The sequence below is a fragment of the Rhinatrema bivittatum genome, chromosome 10 (assembly GCF_901001135.1).
Source record: "Rhinatrema bivittatum chromosome 10, aRhiBiv1.1, whole genome shotgun sequence".
Lineage (NCBI taxonomy): Eukaryota > Metazoa > Chordata > Amphibia > Gymnophiona > Rhinatrematidae > Rhinatrema > Rhinatrema bivittatum.
In genome coordinates this window covers 100,247,634-100,267,754 of record NC_042624.1, presented here as the reverse complement: position 1 = coordinate 100,267,754, position 20,121 = coordinate 100,247,634, and the positions used below count along the sequence as shown (strand labels likewise).

The 20,121-nt window shown below is 38.1% G+C and overlaps 1 protein-coding gene across 1 annotated transcript in view; it reads left to right on the top strand.

Moving 5' to 3' along the window:
• PDE4B (phosphodiesterase 4B) overlaps window positions 1-20,121 on the top strand; it is a 560,125-nt gene that overhangs the window by 63,624 nt on the left and 476,380 nt on the right. Inside the window, exons 2-3 of the mRNA XM_029617533.1 lie at window positions 12,655-12,765; window positions 16,821-17,059. Of these exons, the coding sequence (XP_029473393.1) occupies window positions 12,724-12,765; window positions 16,821-17,059 (281 nt within the window). The 5' untranslated portion in view covers window positions 12,655-12,723. The remainder of the gene's footprint in view (window positions 1-12,654; window positions 12,766-16,820; window positions 17,060-20,121) is intronic.

The window sequence follows — 20,121 nt, the reverse complement described above, 5'->3', positions numbered from 1 at the left end:
CTTGCGGCTCAGCGTTTTATGAAATAAACTTTTTTTTTGTTTTTTACATTTTCAGCCACCACCTTGCGGGGGTGGAGGTGTAGGGACAAAAGTCTACAGAGACCCACAGGATCTTTGATACTTTTTGGAGGGTGTTAGTGGGAGCTGATCATGATCAACCCCTTTAAGGCATGACCCTGGGAGTATTGCTCCCTGGGAAAGAGAGCCTCAAATCAAGAGCTGTAGCTATCTTCAAATCAAATAATGCGGCTTGCAATTTTTGAGGCAAGCCACATTATTTGATTTACATGTATTAGGGTTGTAATGAGCTGATTAACATTCATTTGCTTGCTAATTAGAATACTTACAGTTCTGGGGACAGAGAAATGTATATTATTTTAAATAGCATGCATTATCTCTGCATTAGACCATTTATCACATGGTAAATGACCTAACTGTGTAGCTTTGTAAATGAAACAGATTATGAGCCCTCTGGAGCCAGGGACGTGTGTACAGTACCTGAGTGCAATCTGCTTTGAAGTAACTGACCAGTCACAAATGGTGGGCTATAAATAAAAACATGAAATCAATTAAGGGAACCACTGGTTTACAATGAAGCAACTTGAAGAATTAACCAGTGCTCTTCTCCAGGCTTACTTCTGCCAGCAGAAACACTTATTATATAAATTATGTATATCAAAGTTTATTATGAGAGGAAAAGACCTCAGTACTGAAGAGAAACTCCAAAGCCTGAATCCCCATTCAGTTGGTGCAATCACCGGTCTACCACAACTTCTCCTTTTTGTAATTTTTATTTTTAAATAATTTTTTACCTTCAAATTTTAATTTTCTTCATGATTAAAACACAGAAGTGTGCCGGTATTGCAAAAACCTTCTCTGAACTACTTGTGATGGCAAATTCTTCCCAGCACATAAATTTCACAGTTTTTTTTAATAAATTTATAATATGGCTTGGCTTCAGATTTAAAAATCACTTAGATTTACTTATCTTTATAACACAGTCCCTTTGATGTGAATGTGTCCATGCTACTGTCTATTGCTGATATCAGTTTAATTCTGAGAAACGCCAAGATGTTGACACCGTTTTGCAGAATCACTGCATCAGGGCTACAGCGCAAAATCTGAAAAATTATAATTAGTATCTTTATCTTCTCTTTTACAATCTTCTGACGCTTATATTTTTGTTAAACACTTACTTGTGCTTCATGCTATCTGCTCACAAATGCTTTGCTTGATGGATTCCTATCGGCTTTACCTGCAATACTGAACATGCAGCCAGGATTTTTAATTTTATTTAAAAATGTATCCAATCAAAATGCTCCAATGTTCCTCCTTACTTCTTACCTGAGTTAAAATAACAAACCATTCCGTTCCTTTGCAAATCATTCTCTAAAAGACATTTTTTTATTGGTTAATCTTTCTCATTCACATTCTAATAGCCAATGTTGTGCATAATTAATTCTCTAATTATCTTTCCTGCTCTTTAAGTCCTCAGTCAGGTATATGCTGCATCAGATTATCTGTTCCTCAGTTCCCAATCAGGTACTCATTGAATTCTCAGGTTTATACAAAATTTGTGTTTATTCCATTGTATTGAAAGCTATCATAGATCTCAATGATCATTAGATGTTATTAGCAAAAAAATTCTTTAGGAACCCCCCCAAATGTTAAATCATGAGGAACCAGTACTCTAAACTGTCCACTCTTGAGTTTGCAAACAAGTGCATCCATACATTGAATCATCTGTTCCTTGATTCCCAAACCAATATTCAAGCAACCTTCAAGCCAAATGCAAAGTTTATATTCATTCTACTTCACAAAACATTGTTGCAAATTCCAGCGATTATTGAAAATTATTAGCTGAAACTTAATTCAGAACAATCATTGCAGTCCAACATTTGAAAAGGAAGCAGAGTTCCATCAATTGACAATTTGGTAAACTCTGCTGGTATATCAGCCTTAGCCACTGATAAGCCATAACTTTCTGACACATTCAAAAATAAATTAATTTGTTGGAGCCATTATTTGACAATCATCAGATCAATCAATGCAACAACAGAGTCTATGGAATCTTGTACTGGGAACAAGAGCTGTAGGTCGTCTGCATATATTTTAAAATTAATGTTAAACCAGGTCAGAAGTGTACCTAAAGGAAGCAAATGCAGTTTAAATAACATGGAGGAGAGTGCAGACGCCTGGGACACTCCTTGCAAAATAGACTTCCAAGGTGAAAGCAGCTGACCAATCCTAATCTGATATCACCTTCCCAATAAATAAGAATGAAACCAATATAATACCATGTTACCAGTCCTTTTAGTTAAAATCCTTGATAATAATAAAATTGCATGGTCCACTATATCAAAGGTAAAGGAGATATTTAATGATAACACTACTATTGACACACCTTGGGGTCTCCTGCAGAGAGAGAGAAGTGTAATGTTCTGTAATTTTGAGCTCTCCGAAAACCATACTGCTGAGGACGTAAAATATGACTGTCTTCCAAGAAATCTGTGATTTGTGATAGTACAGCTTTTTCTAGAACCTTTGCAAGAGTGGATAAAGTAGAAATAGGTCTAAAATTAGACATACTATCTCCTGAAAATGTCTGCCCTTTGGAATAGCAACCACTATAGCCTTCCTCAAAGAGGTTGGATAGCACCCTCTTCCAGTGACAAGCTGATAATACTGGTAAAAAGCTCTTAAAAAATACAAAGGCAATGCAGATATATACCCAAAAAGGACAAAGATCAAGCAAACAGAAAGATGAGCGAAGCTTGGAAACAATCTCAGCAACCTATGTCACTGGTACATAGTCAAATGTCCTCCAGCATGTCACTGCATCCTCATGTAGACCTTCGGGAACAATTACGATCCCACGCAACCCAGAGCTCCGCAATTGCTCAATTTTCTCAAACAAAAAGAAATGGCATACTGTTCATAGTCAAGATTCACTTTACTGTTACTTTTACTCATTTCCTCTGTTAATTGCTTCACTGGGTCAAACAGTTCTCTAGGCCAGTTTAATGACAACTGCAGCCTCATAGTGTAATATTCAATTTTTGCTTTCAAATATAAATTTATAATCTCGATGTGTAGCAAGATATTTTCCCTCCTGCTCCTATGAATGGCTCTTAACGTTATTTGTGCTCAATTTTCCGCATTTCTTATGCCTCAGTTCCTGAGAAAACTATGGCACATAGTTCAAACGATGCATACTCTTAATTACCTGCAGTGGGGCAACACTTTGAATCGTTGAAGCAAGATTAGAATTGAGTCAACTAGTGACTCCTCAGATGTATAGTCTAAAGTAAGACACTTAGCTGACCATTCAGATGTCTGTGAGAACTGAATATTTAAGTGTACTATATTATCATGTTGATGTAATGAGAATAATTTGTTTGTATAGTGGCTATTATTCAATCAGAAACTCCATGTACTTACTTTCTTGTGGTGCAGAGTTCCAGGAGCATGGATTCTATTTAATTGGGCTGACCTGTTGTTTTCTGTATGCCAGAAGTCTTTCACTTACGCACTCTCACATCTCAGAAAGTGTCAGTTTTTCATTAGCTTCCTTTCACCTTGAGAGAACTTCTGGGTGCAAAAAATAAAATCCAAGTCCTCTGGGCAGTTCAGATGAGAATAACCAAAAAAAAAGTAAAAATAAAAATATAGATCTCACATGAAATCTTAAAGCCATCCATCTTCAATAGTATGCATGCTATACACACAAACTCTCAGCAAAATGGTGTGAATAGAAATAGCAAACCTCAGTTTTCAGACTTCATCAGTTTCTCATCTGTAATGCCCAACTAATCTGCTTCCCCTAAGTTGAAGGCTGTTTTTATACTCCTTTACAGCCATATGCACTAAAAAGTTGTTGGGGGTTTTTTTCCCCTTTTGGGCTGAATTTTCAAAAGAATTTACATGCCTAAAATGTAGTTTTATGCACATAAGTGAGCTTTTGAAAATTGCCTGGGGGTTGAACACATAAAAGTGTGTGGAGAAGTAATGACCCGTGTACATTTACCTGTAGAAAAAGAGAGGGGTGCGGCAGGAAAGAGGGGTGCAGGATTGTGGTGGGGAAAGCAATTGCACACATTCTTTTGACATTAATAATGTAGGTTTAAATGTATGTGCATATGTCATTCTGAGGGCACTCAGACAAGCTGAAGTTACATTCCTCATGACTATAAAAAGTAAGCTACCAACCAAAAGAGATGAGTATGCAAACAAATATAACTGATTTATAAGATCCGTTCAAACCAAATCATGAACAGGTTTTTTTTTTTTTTTTAACCAACTACCAATTTATTGAACTAAAGAAGACTGTTTGTAAAGACAGCTGTGTCCCTTGATATGTACATGTTTCGAGAACAGTGCTGCATCAGGAAGGGCATATGTCTACAATAAAAGAACAGGAGAGGAAAATCACTCAAAGGTGTATAACAAAAGTATATAAAAACTGATCCGTGTACCCCATAGAAAAGAAATAACACAAACATAGCATACCTACTGGTGTACAGTCAAGAAACCTCATAAGATTGTCATTAGCATCTGACAGTATTTCAGGTTAAAATTAGACTGGTACCATGACAGTAGTTAAATACGGCTTCCAAAAAAGAGTACCAAAAGATCACATGATCAATGTCCACCTCTTCTTTTTTTTTTTTTTTTTTATTGTAGCACTCATCAACCTCTGATCCATCATACTGAGTCATCGCTCACGTTGGATTCCACCTGGCCCAGTGGACCCATTAATCCTGGCATTTGTGAGATTGGTCGTAAAAGACTTACGGCCAAATTTTCAAACCCCCCCCCCCCCCCTTCCCGCGCATAAAATCAGGGGGTTACGCGCGCATTTTAGAAGGGCCCCGGCTGTGTGCATAACCCCTGTTATGTGCACAAGAGCTAGGTCTCACAAAAGGGGTGGGGAGGAGCAGAGCTGGTGCCTGGGGATCGAGTGCCAGCAACCTGCCAGTGCACGCGACTTACGCCGGCTCAGGAGCTGGTGTAAATTCTGAAATTTAAAGAAAAAAAAAAAAAAAAGGTAGGCCATGAAAAGGGGTCGGGGAGGAGAGTGTTATAAAATCACACATCCATGTGCGCGCGCCGGGTAGCGTTCGCACATGGAGGTGCACGCATGTATGTTTTTAAAATCTACCCCATAGTGAATGAGCAGCGCCCTTTTCAAACTCATCATAATTTATCTAGAGAAGAACTCTCTATGGGCTCCCTTTCACAACATGAATCCCTAGTTATTGAGCCTATGGATAAAGGTGGGGGCATAGTGTTGATTAACCCTTCAGATTATAGGCAAGAAATATGCTTCTATGTTGAACTGCACATGGACCCTACCCCTTGATTACAAGATGAGATCAACACAATGGTTTGCTTTGGGGTGGATGCAGGTTTTTTTGACCTCTAAAAAGGCTGACTTCTTGGTAGAGAAATTTCCCATTACACCTGATTTTTATATACTGCCCAAAGTTCACAAGTTTGCATCAACCCCTGGGATGCCTCATAGTAGCTGGTATTGGTTCGGTTCTAGAACCGTTGTCTAAACTTGCTGACTATTTTTTAAGACCATTTGTACCCCAGGTGTTCTTATGTAAAAGACTCAGGCTACTTTAAACTATATTTGATACCACACTATACCTTCTGATTCTGTTTACCTTGTTACACTAGATACTGAAGCCTTGAATACCAATATACCTCACGAGGAGGCCATTACTATAGTTGAAGATATGTTCAATCAGCGTCCACCCAGTCCTCAGAATCCTATTAATTTCCTGGTGGAACTACCAAGACTTACCCTGACTCAGAATTATTTTTTGTTTGAGGATCGTTTTTTCTAGCAGATCCAGGGCATAGCAATGAGGGCCACTATGGCCCTCAATATTGTATGCCTCTACATTTCTAAATTCAGAACTCAGTGGCTCAGATCTATTGACAGCGTTTTCATGATTCAGCATGGAGGTTTAATGCCATCCCTCCTCACAGGTGAAGCTGTGCTGTAATAGCCTGTTTTTCTAGAAACCGACCTTTCCACTAAGCGGTCCCACCAGAAGGAGTCCGAGGAGCAGAGACAAGTTCTTTTTGGAGACCCCCATCTGGATCTCAACCCTTTGTTCCCAGGACACAGACTGGGGAAGAACTGGACTCATGTGAACCTCAGGTATACTTTTGAGACTCAGGGGATCCTCCATAATACACAGGAATTTCCCTGCCCAAGTGTGATTTTCTTATCACTTCACTCCCAGAAGGATAAGCTTTAGCCCAGGATCTGGTACTGAGGACACATTCACAGAAGAAAGGAAGCAGATTCCACACTGTAATACCCCAGATTGGATATTTGTTTATCTTCTGAAGAATCACAGTAAAATTATTTTGTCTGGTCCCTGCAGCTCAGGATCATTGCATCACAGCACCGTTTTTTAAAGTAGTTCAGTGGCACACAAATGAAAGGGACTTCAGTACACTGCCTGGGCCTAGAAGGACATCCTTCCCTCCCATGGAAAGGACCCACCCCTTGGGACTAACAGATTTTAGAAAATGGCAGAAGAGTTAGCCCCAGAAATACATTCTTTTATGGACCCTCAAGTCTGCCAAAAAAAGGGTTGCATTTAGGAAACCCCTGAACTGTGAAGAATAAAAAAAAAAGTATATATTTCTTTCAAATGCTACTTAACATTTATAACAGTGCCATAAGGAAAAAGTAGGCCCTGACACTGCTGAAGAAACATTTTTCTATGTAATTGTATTTTATTTATTTATGCAATTCGTATTTACCTTTCCAACATGAAATGCTTAAAACTTGATCACAGGAAATTTGAATCTTCTGGCTGAGGAAAAAAACCTTATCCATTCTCAAAGGAAAGCTTCAGTTTTCAGTTCTCATCCAGCCCTAAAATAAAGGAAACCAATAGCATTGCATTCTCTAAAAATAAAAAGCATCATTGTCAACTTTCAATTTTTGTGCCATATTCAAATACAAGTCCTCCTTTGCAAATTCTATAACCTGGGGTACATTCACATCTCTTATTTTTTTTTTAATTTTCTTCTTTATTAGGTTTTAATGCATATTTATAATATGCAAACCAAGCAAATCAAAAAAATCTTAATATAGAACAAAAATAATTATAAAGATCCATACCTACTATGAATAAATCCACCATAACTTGGGCTCAGCAATAAAACAGGAAAATACAAACAGTTAAAAAACCAAAGTTCCTGCCCGCATCCATACTTCCCCTTATGTTCTCCAATACAGGTGGGAACTCGGGTCAGCTTATCTCTTCAGAATGTTTCTGTGAGGTTGATTTTAAAAGTGTTGGTCGTGCAAAAATGTCTACGTACTCGCATACATGGGCTTGTGCGCGAGCCACGCGGATTTTGAAAAGCTGCAAATGACATGTGTTTGTCCCTGTGTGCGTGTGAGGAATAAGGGGGCAGAAAATGGGTGGGGGCGTGGGTAGGGCATGAGTGATCAGGGCGGGGCCAACATTTTCACACCTTAACTCGATATTGTAAAACTGAAAACTGCAGCGAGATATCTGCATAACTTCACTACTGCTCCTGATGAGAAGTGAGTCTGTAGACCTCGAGTTTTAGGACTTATAAGATGGGGTGAGGTGTCCTAATCAACTTGGCGGCATGCAGGATGAAGAACCAGAGGGGTCTTGAAAAACCTCAACCGGACAAACTGGTGGACTAACTGGAAAACTGGGAACGTGCCTCATGCGAGCATGTTTTATAATCCGCTTACATACGCGCATAAAAGCCATGGAAGACACATGTGCTCTACCTCTTTAAATTAGGAACATACTTACACGTGGTTGGTGTATTTTAAAACATACGCACACGTGATTTAAAAAGGACCAGCGTATCTTCGCTTGCTCAAAGATATGTGCATGTATGGACGCTTGCATGCTCATTTTTAAATTACCATCTAAATGCATAGGATCCATGAAAATTAATTTGTTACCCTGATACTCAATTATACATTTACATGGACATTTTAAAAAGGTTTTGTCCTTTGGTGTCTCATTCTATGTTCTTAACTGGAGAAATAACTTCCTATTACCCTGCGTCACTCTGGATACACCAGGGAGCATCTGAACTCATTGGCCTGATCTCTTTATATTTTAAATCTCTCTCGCTCACTCTATAGGGCAAAGGACATCACAAAAGTAGATAGAGAGGAAATATTATCATTTTAGAGCAACTTGGAAAGGTCAGAGCTGGAAAAAGGAGCCAACACATCAGTGATGCCCTCTTCTAGTCTTGGCACCCTCTTCTTATCAGGAATTTAATAACTATTTGATCAGAGAAAATTCGTATTTGAAGAAAACTTTAAAATCTCAACCATATAAATTGTAAACTCATCTCTTGGAGAGTAAGTGAGAACAGGGAAAATTCAAAAGACAAAGATTCCTACATCTTAATCCATCTTTTCATTCATTCATTCATTCATTCTTAAAATGTTATCTTTAATCCCTGCAACCTGGGAGGCTTGAATACTGGTAACAACATTACCCTGAGCTACTACTTTTGATTCTAAAGTACTCACCCTACTATCTAAATCAAATCTCTTACTAGAAGCATTAGTTGTAGAAGTACATGATTGTGTAACAGGGCTAGACATGTTAGTCTCTATATGGGAAACAATTCTCCAGATATCCTTAAGAGAAATGTCATCAGGATCAGATAGGTTTGCTATCTCAACACTCCCAACTGAGGAAGATTAACAGTGTGAGGACCTTCCCAGAGCTTCAGGGTCTATGGGTACAGGTGTAATATAATAATTCCCTTCAGATAAAGCAGGAATTGGGAGACCGTATGCTTCTATTTATTTCTTGCTGCAGAGATTGCATGGGATTGTCCACAGTGGACAGGATCCAAAACATCTTGTTGCTGTCAATATCCGTCCTGAGGTAATTGGGGAATGGGAAGAGAAGAATAAAACTCAAGGCTTAAGGAGATTTCTCTGTTTGGTACTCATACTAAGATGTAGTGGTGAACTGGAGTGATGGACATGGGAATCCATGGGTCCTCATATGAGATTAACAGCCTGGGAGGGAGTGGAAGTTTTTCCTTTTCTTTTTCTTCCCATTCATAGCAAAAGAGAAAAACTAACATAAAGGGAATGCTGCTGGCGGCACTACACAAGATGCTTCCTTGTTAAGGCCCCCAACGCCGCGATGACCTCAATGTCGGGTGACCACGATGGTGCCGGGCAGCAAATCGCTTCTTCAGGGGTCTCTAAATGGTCGCAATTCAACAGCTGAGTTGGTCTCCTGCAGCACACGCTGCCTTTTCAAAGCCCCCGACGCCCTGATGACTTCAGAATCAGGTGGCTACGATGGTGCCTAGCAGCAGACCATCTCCTCAGGTCTCTGAGTGGCTGGGGATTCAACCGCTGAGCCCACATTCACATCTCTTTGATTTAAGTGTAGAAAGATTAGTAAACTGCTAGGGTAGGAGGAATAGCCTCTTTAGGGATAAGCAAAACATCCTGAAATTATATTTCAAAAAAGTTCAAGGGCAGACATATTTTTCAAATTGGAAAATTTATCAGTCTTTGATTCCTTATCTGGGCAAGATTTTCCAAATCCTCGGTACTATGTTATAAAACAGCATTTTCTTTCATTAACATGGTATTCAATTTCAGCTTTTCCAGTGTTATCTATGCATATTTCCATCTTTTCCACATGGTCTGAAAGATTCAATTCTACAGGTTCAATTGTATCATTCAGTCTTTTAGCTTTCGTAGTCACAGAGAGTTTGAACTTTAATATTGCTTATTGTATTATTTCTAAAATAATATGCACAGGAGATCCCAGTCTACCACTTGACTCCACAATGCCTGGATGCACAGACAGAGCCACCGAACCTAGCCCAAATGATGAGATCACAGAAACCTCTGCAGGAGCTTTATGGTGAGGCTGTATTTGCATAAAGAGACAGCAGACATTTCTGTTGGGCCTCACTGAAGCACAGGGACCAATGAGCTGGCTCCCACACTGGTAGCTCCATCAGCACCTGATGTCCTATACAAATGGGAGTCAAAATCCTTTCCCCTCTATTCACCAGAGCCTCACCTTCAAGGTAAGCTTGAAGGTGCCTGACACTGACTATTTACTTTAGTTTTGTTTTCTTGCCATACCGCCTTTTTCCAACATAAAATCAAAGTAGTTTACAATAAAAAATAAATAAATAAACAATCACGACATACATACAGCATGCATTTTATATATAACAATTTCGTAACTCAATCAAAATAATAAAATTCTAAATGTTCCCTTCTGATAATGTAGAAGTTCTAGAAAAGCTCTCGTTCAGGTGAAATCATGCAGTGGTTCTAACTGGAACAGTACTACTCATAATTAGCCAATACATTCCCCCAGCATCTTATTTATATATTGGGCCTGGAAGTTTCCTACTGCTCCCCTAGGGTTGCCAAGGAAACAAAATGGTTCATTGAACCCAGCTGCATCAAGGTAACAATGTATGCAGAAGGCTAAATCTGAGTCTTACCTTTTCTTTTTCCCTGTGCATGGAATTTAAATGCTGGACTGAAACAAACTTTAAACCAAAGGAGTGCAAGCAAAAATACAAAAAAAGCATGTCTTTGTAAGCTGGCGCCATCTGGTGGAGGCGTAGCCTAGTGGTTAGAGCAGTGGGCTACAACCTAGGGAAATCAAGATTCAAATCCCACTGTCACTCCTTGTGACCTTGGGCAAGTCACTTTACTCTCCGTTGCCTCAGGTACAAAAGTAGATTGTAAGTCCTTTGGGGATAGGGAAATAACTATAGTACCTGAATGTAATCCACTTTGATGTACACTGTGAAGTACCAAAAAGCAGAATATATAAAAAAAAATAAAATCTAAAAAAATACCAAGGGTTTATTCCACCTATGAAGATGGAAGGCTTTTGCATTGACAAACTATATTTTTCTGCAGAGCTGAAGAATCTTGGGTGATCTAATATTACCCCGATGCAGGCACTTTGTATGCCGAAACAGAATTGTCAGGATTGTGATCGGCACAGAAGACTGTGATCTGGACTTTTGACATTCAGAGAGCTTTCCCTTTTACAGATAAATTTGTCAAGGACTGTGTTTGGGACATTTGGGGGGTAACTTGCTGGTATGGAGATTACTACCCTTAGCAGAAGGCATGGAGATTACTACCCTTAACCAATATGCTGTGATGCTTTTAATGCAACTGCACAATAGGCAATGAACCAAAGAGTGAAAGAATACAAAATATGTCCCACAAAAGTAATCTCACTTGAAAAATATCTAATATCTTGGACATTAAATTCACAATTTTATAATGTGAGTGACCTTCATATAACACTTGACAAGCACGACAACTTTCGTGTTCCAGAACAAGGGGTAGATTTTTAAAGACGCGCAAACGGACGCGCATATTTTATAACATGTGCGTGAGTGGCTGAGCGTGTATTATAAAATATGAGCGGTAGATTTTGTAATCCACGCGTGCATGTGCGTAGAGAATTGCAGCCGCCAATTTTATCTGGGTAGCTTCTTAATTACTTAGGTAGAATAGTTTGTAAATTGTCTTCTTACGAGCAGAACTTGAATGTAATGCATACTGTTGCAAAATAGAAATTACTCAGCTGCTTATTTCTTCTGGTGCTCTTAAAATCTTTTCAAGGACTCTTCCTCAGGGACTAATAATCAATGCTCTACAAATAATTCTTCACTGTTATGACATTCTTCAGAACTCATCCATTTTATAATTAATTCCTATTCTTCATTCCATCTCCCGGTATATATGCTTTAGTTACAACACCGTATCTCAAATGTTTTCAATTGCAAATGTTATTCATCTCTTCAATTATCAAAAACTATCGATTATGTTCTTCCGGAAATGACGTCCTCTGTAACCATTTCTTGCATGTCGCATTAGACATTACAGAGGACGTCATTTCCGGAAGAACATAATCGTTAGTTTTTGGTAATTGAAGAGGTGAATTACATTTGAGATACGGTATTGTTACTAAAGTATATATGAAGAATAGGAATTAATTATAAAATGGATGAGTTCTGAAGAATGTCATAATAGTGAAGAATTATTTATAGAGCATTGATTATTAGTCCCTGAGGAAGCCCTGCTGTGAGAGGGTGAAACAGAGATTTCTTTGCTGGACAATATTAGAAGGGAGGACATTGATATTGTTATTGATGAAACTATGAAGCGACTGTGAGACAGGGTAATGAAGAAGTGTTTGTTATATATATTTACATGTTTAGGAAGTGAGATATAGGAGTTAAAATTGTTAGAAAATATTTACAGTTGATGGTATATTTTTAACTGGTGTAAATGTATGGTATGAATGTATTAAAATCTTTTCAGCAGATTTTCTTAAACATAGAGCAGCAAAAGATTTTTATTTTATGTTTATTTTAAAATATGGTGAATTGCTGCAGTTATGTGATTTTTGAACACATGTGCAAGGCTCTAAATCCTATAATGATAGTGTCATCCTGCCACCTACTATATATATTCATGACAGCGGTACTGCTTGTTCTGAACAAGTTGTGTTATTACCATAAAACATCTTCACGTTTTAGTCCATGGCTGATATGTAATTGAATAGAACTTTTCTTCACTTCTCTCTGTAGGTTTGAAGACGTGAGGAGACTGAATTGCATAACTTATCTGGAAGTAGCTGGTAAACCTTGAGCCTTGCAATGAAGAAGAGCAGAAGTGTAATGACAGTAACAGCAGATGATGTGAGTTTTTAGTGTCAGAAATGGCGTTCCAGATCACAAGTGGAGGGGGTTGCTTAATTTTAAAACAATTGGCAGTAAACCAACATTGACTGTGCCTAAAAGCTATTCATTGTTTTCAAGGTGCTAATGTATACGCCCGTAGCATGGATGCAGTACGTTATAGATACAGTGAATACTTTATATGCCACCACTTCAGTTAATTATTACAGTATTATCCTCACTGAAGTTCTCTTTGGTTCTTTGTCATAGTATGAATTCATCAGTGGGCAATCTTGCCAGAAGATAATTTTCTCCTTTAATTGTCTTACTGTTGGGCATATTTCTTATGCAATAATCTTCCCATTTAAAGAAAGATGCTTATTTTCTAAATCATATTTCCAGTCACTGGAAAATTACTTCCATGATCTCAACCTCAGATTTATAAAAGGAATTAAAATAAACATTTGTTCTGCTAGCAGGCTAGGTTGAGGCAATGGATCTAAAATTGGGGTTGTCAACTCTGCTTCTTAATGACTACAAACAGGTCGGGTTTTAATGGGAATCCAAGCTGTGCAAATTAGCCTTGTTCTTATGTTGTATGTATACAAATACATGTGATGAACATTTCTGAGATCCTCTGGCCCAAACTACAGAGAGTTAACCAGGACAATACATAACATACCAGGAAATATCCAGCTGTTTGGAGCTGGATATTTCCTGCCATATCATGCCATAATTGCATGATAGGGCTGGATATCCAGCCCTATCATGCAATTTGTCTCTTAGCTAGTGTCAATTGCTACTGCATATTCACAGTCATCAGTTTCCTGCCTGCCTCCCAGGCCTTTTTACTCTGACAGAGTGCCAGGAGTGCTCACCTAATTGCCCTTTGCAGTTGAAAACAGGTTTGTCTCCTTATTGAATTCTGACATTAAGTCAGTAGATTCGGCACTAGCTCCACCCAACGGGGAGTCTGTAGCCTTGCATATATCTTGCACGGTCTTCCAACAGAAAATAAGTGACAGAGAGAAGAGGCTTTAGCACAGAATGATGTATTGTTTACTGTCCCAGTGTGTAATCTGAGCTGTAGCAGCATAATGAAAAACATCAGTTAGTGACAGCAGTAATTGACATTATTGCCATCAGGGTGGATTGATTTAAAGTAAGATGATTTAAATCAGATATTTAATTCCTGATTTAGCTCACGAATATGAAAGCCTGATAGAAATAATTGATTTTAATCAACTTTTCCATTGGTACTTCAGTTATTTTTAAAAAAACAAATGCATTTTCATTGATTGACATAACCATTAAAATGTTTTGCTTCATGGCCAAATATAGCCTTTACAGTAAATTTGGTACATCTATTATTACTTAGGAGGATATGTTATGATGATTTTTATTTATTTAAGTAATTATGATGGTTATTTGCAGGTGAAACAGTGTTTTACGTGCAGAAATAGCCTGTTACAAAATTGCATGCCCAATATATGGGCAAGCTTACACGGACATGGCCTCTATGTGTGCAAATTTATCCAGACTGGCGGAGGCATGCCTGGGGTGGGGGATGGGGAGGGGTTTGGAATTACAAGCCTACTTCTGCATTTTCAGAACTATGCGTGCAGCTTTTCCTGAACAATCTGTGTGCATGTTAGTAGGCGTAAGCGTGCACAGGTAGTTTTGATAGGGTAATTTTCAAAGGGAAAGTATCATATCATCCCTTTCCCTCCTTTCGTCTCGGATATGTGTGTTTAGATCTTTAAGTCTGTCCCCTTACGATTTATGATGAAGACTATTTTAGTAGCCACCCTCTGAACAGAATATTTGGTGTGAAATATGGGGGTACTTGCCTTTAAATTTATGCCGTTACAAAATTATCCCTTATATGTATTAATATTTTCATAATCTTATTAACTGTAAACTTTTTGTATGTTAGAAAATCGTGAAAGATAGACATTTTCCATTTGCTGTGGCCACTATTTTGCTCAGTCCCTAAGCTTTTTTTCTCATACTGCCACATAGATATGTGGGTAGACTTGGGATATTTGACTCTGTCCTGCAGAGATATCCCATGTGTAATCTTTTTCACATTTCTGAATTTCATAAACTCGAGGTCTAGATAATTTTTATGTCAAGCTGCATAATGATGGCAAACTGGAATGTAATGAATCAAAACAGCATTTATTTATTTATTTATTTATTTATTGCCTGGCAGTTTCTCATATTGAGCTGTTGGTTTGACCAGATATATTTAGTGTCACGGCTGAGCTGCTGACTACATGGTGTAAATTAGTCAGCTAAATTAATTATGCTAACTTACCTGAAAAGCCCACAGCAAAATATGGACCTTATTGTTTTCGATTATAATACATTGAAAAGTTAATTATGTAAATAATATATTATAGTAGTGGGTTAAGAATTCATAAAACAAATAAAATGATCCAATATTTTATATTTGGCCATTGTCAAAATTTCCCATTCCCAAAGGGCATAAAGCTTGGTGGGTGTCCATACAAGTTTAGCCAGTTAGCTCTAAATATCAGGCTAAATTTAAGAATCCTGCCCTGGATACACCCTAACCCAGCCCCTTTTTGTATGGCTTAATCTGTGTATACAGTAACTTTTGTTCTGCCACTTGGAATTACTAAAGTTATCCAGATAATTTACCTGGATAGTGTATAGCAGTGAGTGATGATTTAATTGGTATCTCAGAGACATGGTGGATAACCAATGGGATAGTGCTAACCTATAGCTCTCCCTGTTACAGCCACAGTTTTGCTTACAGAGCCCTCCCTTCCCCTGACTTGAAGTCTGCAAGCTTCAAGGTCACAAGCAGATAGAAACTAAGTACAAAATGGAGACAGGACTTAATTAAAAGTACAAGATAACCACTTTCTTAGAGTAAGCTAGGAGATAGAGAGATGAAAAATCAATGAATAAACTGAGTGCTTTTTATTTGCATTTAAAAATTGTCTTAAAAAATAAGAAACGATGGTGACCCATGATTATAACTAAGATGCAGTCTTCCTTAAGAGTTTAAATATTCTATTAATGAGCATCTCAGGGGTGTCTATATGATGGTCACTAGGGAGATAAAGGATTTGTTTAAATATTTCACTCAACCTAGAAACTAAAATGATTTATTTACTGTTTAAAAATTATCCTATCAAATCTTCCCATACAAATTAAACCTGCTTAAACATCTGAACAAGTTTTCTGTGAAAACTTATGCACATACTTTCTAAAATCCAAAACTATGCATGCAAGTCCAAACTCTTCCCCAGCCTCACCCCTGGGGAACACTTCCACTAAGTCCAGGTTAATTTACATGCATATATTTATTTCATTTATTTATTTATTTATTTATTTTTCATATACCGGTGTTCAATTTTACATATCACATCGGTTTACATTCCAACAAAAAATGCAGGAAATCAAGCTTTTCCTTTGTCAATACATTGAACAATAATAAACATGGAAATTGTTAACAAGGGAATGGTTAACACTAAGGGTTGCACGAAGGTGTGCACAAAGGGGAGTGCCCCTTTGTTGCGCCCCTTCGGCGCACGGCGCCTGCTGGCTTGGCGCCTTTCAACGATCCGGCTCCAATTGCTATGACGTCGGGGGAGGGGGCGGGTCTCACAATCATGGCTTTTCCCACAGTATTCTCTTCTCAGTTTCAAAGGCGGTTTTTTTTCCATTTTTTTTTCTTTTCTATCTTGGATGTTAGATGTTACAAGTTTACCTGCATATTAGGTGGGTGATTTTGCAAAAGGCCATTTCTGCATGTACCTTCTGAAATCCCTTTGAAAATTACCCTCGCTGTGTCTGGGCTGAGTCAGAATATCTAATCTGATCTGCTTGGATTACATTTTCAGAGTCATTTTGTTTATGGTGAACACAACATGTATCCTTTGCTCTGCTGCGTTATCCATGGCAAAGAGTACACGTTTAATACCCCCACTTATTTTATTTCTGCACAGATATATGTTTAATATTTTAACTGAGTTCATTTCCTAAGGAAAATGTTCATACATCATTTCCTTGCTCTCTTACATTCTTCATTCTCCTTATAGAATGTTAAGAGTTATGCAGAACGTGGTATGAGCAAGTCTTGCAGTTCATCTGGTAATACCTTGGGAATAGATCTGTGGAGAGGGAGAAGATGTTGCTCAGGTAATTTGCAGTTACCTCCGCTGTACCAAAGACAGTCAGAGAAAGCACGAACACCAGAAGAAAACTGCATGTTGAGACCTACAACTCTGCCACTCAAAGAACCTCCAAGAATTGCTATTACTCCAGTAGACCAGGACTGGTAAGTGCAGTTTCAAAGTAATGTTAAAGACTTAGAAGTGAATTTTCAAATAGTTATGTGCATAAAAATAAACATCCTTCAAAACAAGACCCAAATGTATAGCATGTATTAGAAACACATATATATTAAACTTGCTATATTAGGAATTCTCATTAGGTAAAAAAGTCATCCTTCATACGATACCAATGTACTGGTTATTGTGCTGATAAGCCCCCACAAATTGAAAAGCTTTGTAATCATTAGGTGACTTGATAATATTGTGTTGTTGTATGGAATTCTTCCAAAGAAGCTATCCGTGTGTCATACGTATCTTGATTTAAATCCACTATCATAGATTAATACAGCAGCCCACATCACAATGTTTCGGAGCATGTAAACCCCTTCTTCAAGGACTCGGCATTAATGTTGGTGGTCGATAGGTGGACGATCTGCACAATATAAAGATGAGAACATCCTTTAAATGTTGTGTCCACAATTAAATTATATGGCTATTGTGAAATGGAAGAGACACATACTTGCGTTGTTGAAGTGCCAGAAGCGGAACGACATCCGTCTGACAACACGTCTCTAGCAGTGCAATTGGCTATCGCTCGTGCTGAAAACATTTGAATTTAAAAAGAAGCAAGGTCTCACATAATGCTCTAACGAGGGAGAGCATGGTTTCTTGAAAAACATCAGTATTTACAATTTGAGGTGCCGATGGCTACCGGCGCGAGAGAGGTTCAAAATCTTGTACTGGCATGAAAACGCTGAGAGAAGCGTCACTTTTAAGGGAATCCCTCCGGCTGTCAAATTTGACAACCGGAAGTGATGTAATACGGTGTCTCTGGCTGGGGAAGCCGTCCACTGAAATAGACCAAGGAATATGCAATCTGTGTTGTATAAATGGAATGTCTCTTATCAAAGAGAACCATTCAATTTTGTCATTGAGCCCTGGTGGTTCTAAAGATTCTAATACATGCGATACATTTGGGTCTTGTTTTGAAGTATATTTACAATAATTCCCACATGGCTACCTCTGATTGGAAGGATACATTCAGCTATTTGGCAGATTATGTAGCTCATATAGCATAAGAAGCATCATTATTTTCAGACTCAACCACAACCATAGCATCTTCTTCAGATCTTCTCGGGGATCTGACTCAACCATAACCATAGCATCTTCTTCAGATCTCCTCAGGGATCAGAGCAGAACTACACGGCTTCACTTCAGTAGAATACGTAAAACAGCAGCTTATATCAAGGGGTCTCAGGATCAATAAAGAACCACTTATGTTTACAGATAGAATGGAGTTCCTTTCAAAATGGGCCGCAATCCTTAACAAATGCTCACTGGATCTCATGTTACTCATTATTGAATACACAAAAACAGTCAGAGGGAAATACAAGCAGAAATTGTGGTTATAGAAGATGAATTCAAACAAAACACATTGATACTGTACAAACCTCATTGGACCAATTACAATCATCTATGGATAAGTTTAAAGCAGATACTAAGAGGAATAAAATCACCAAATTCAAAAGAGATAAGAATGATTACACTGAAGCAAACATATACACATGGGTCAATAAAAAAGAACAAGATTTTCAAAAACCAAAAAAAAGTTGCTTTTTCAGGGTCTGATGATTCCTCTGATGGATCAGATGAACATCAGGAATGCAGACCCCAAACTACTATTTTTTTTAGAGCGCAAATGATACAATCCCAAATCACGCCCTTACGGCAAGAAAAACAAACAGCCTTAAAACCAAGAAGACGACACCCAATGGCACAAGCCAATTGGCCATAATTAATTGATCTGACTATGCTCTCAGCACAGAAGAAGAGCAAGTCCTCAATCGAGGACTCTCCTTCTTACCTACTAACAGTCATAATCCTTTTACTTGCCGCATTTCGCTATACAGATTTTTTTGTCTGCTCATGATTAAATTGTATTTTCAAGATTCCCCCACCTTCCATACCAGATCAGTCTATTTTTAAGAACAAATCACAATGGATCCCTTCTGGGCCCATGGATGAACAAATTAAGATGTATCAAAATCTCATTCTACAAGATATTTCCAAACTTGAAGCCAGCACTCAGCATATTTTTTATAATCTGTCTAAGGGTGAACATCTTGCCCTCTCTACATTATCTTGTAACATGAATATTGTTATAAAGCCAGTGGACAAGGGAGGAGCCGTGGTCATTCTATATCAAACAGATTATAAAGCAGAAATCATGCGCCAATTGCAAGATACAATCTTTTATGAGCCTTTAGCCTCAGATCCTACTCCAATAGTGCAAGATAGGATACAATTACTCAAGCAAGCACAGTTGGATGGGTTTTTAACAATTCGTGAATTCATTTTTTGAACATGCAACATCCTCGAATTCCATTGATTTATGGGGTCCCTAAAATTCATAAAACTTTAGTCAAACCTCCCTGCAGACCAATCATTTCGGCCAGTGGGTCCATAATGGAACCTTAGCTCAATTTGTGGAATATTTCTTACAATCTGAGGTACAATTAGCCAAATCATATATCCAAGATACATCGGATATGCTCCAGAAACTAGCAGCCTTGCACCAACTTCCAAGAGATTGCTTCTTGGTCACGTTGGAAATAGAGGTACTATATACCAACGTGCCACAGATAGAAGCTTTAAAATTAGTGAAAGAAGTCCTTGAGCGCAGAGATTGACACCACAGAATTCCTTCTAGCTTCTTAATTAAACTCACAGAAATCATCTTGTTCCACAATTTCTTTGCATTTGAAGAAAAATACTTCTTACAAAACATGGAGTAGCCATGGGGTCCCCTGTTGCTCCTGATGTAGCGAATCTCTTCGTTGCTAAATTTGAAGAATCATTCATATACACGTCTCCCTTTTTTGCAAATGTCGTGCAGTGGTCAAGAGATATTGATGATATCTTCTTCATATGGATAAACACTGAATCCCAGTTACACATTTTTCATACATGGTTGAATCAATCTCATCCCAATTTGAAATTCACGCTCTCATACCATCAAGAAAGCATTTCTTTCTTAGATATTTATGTACGTAAACACGGGTCTGTG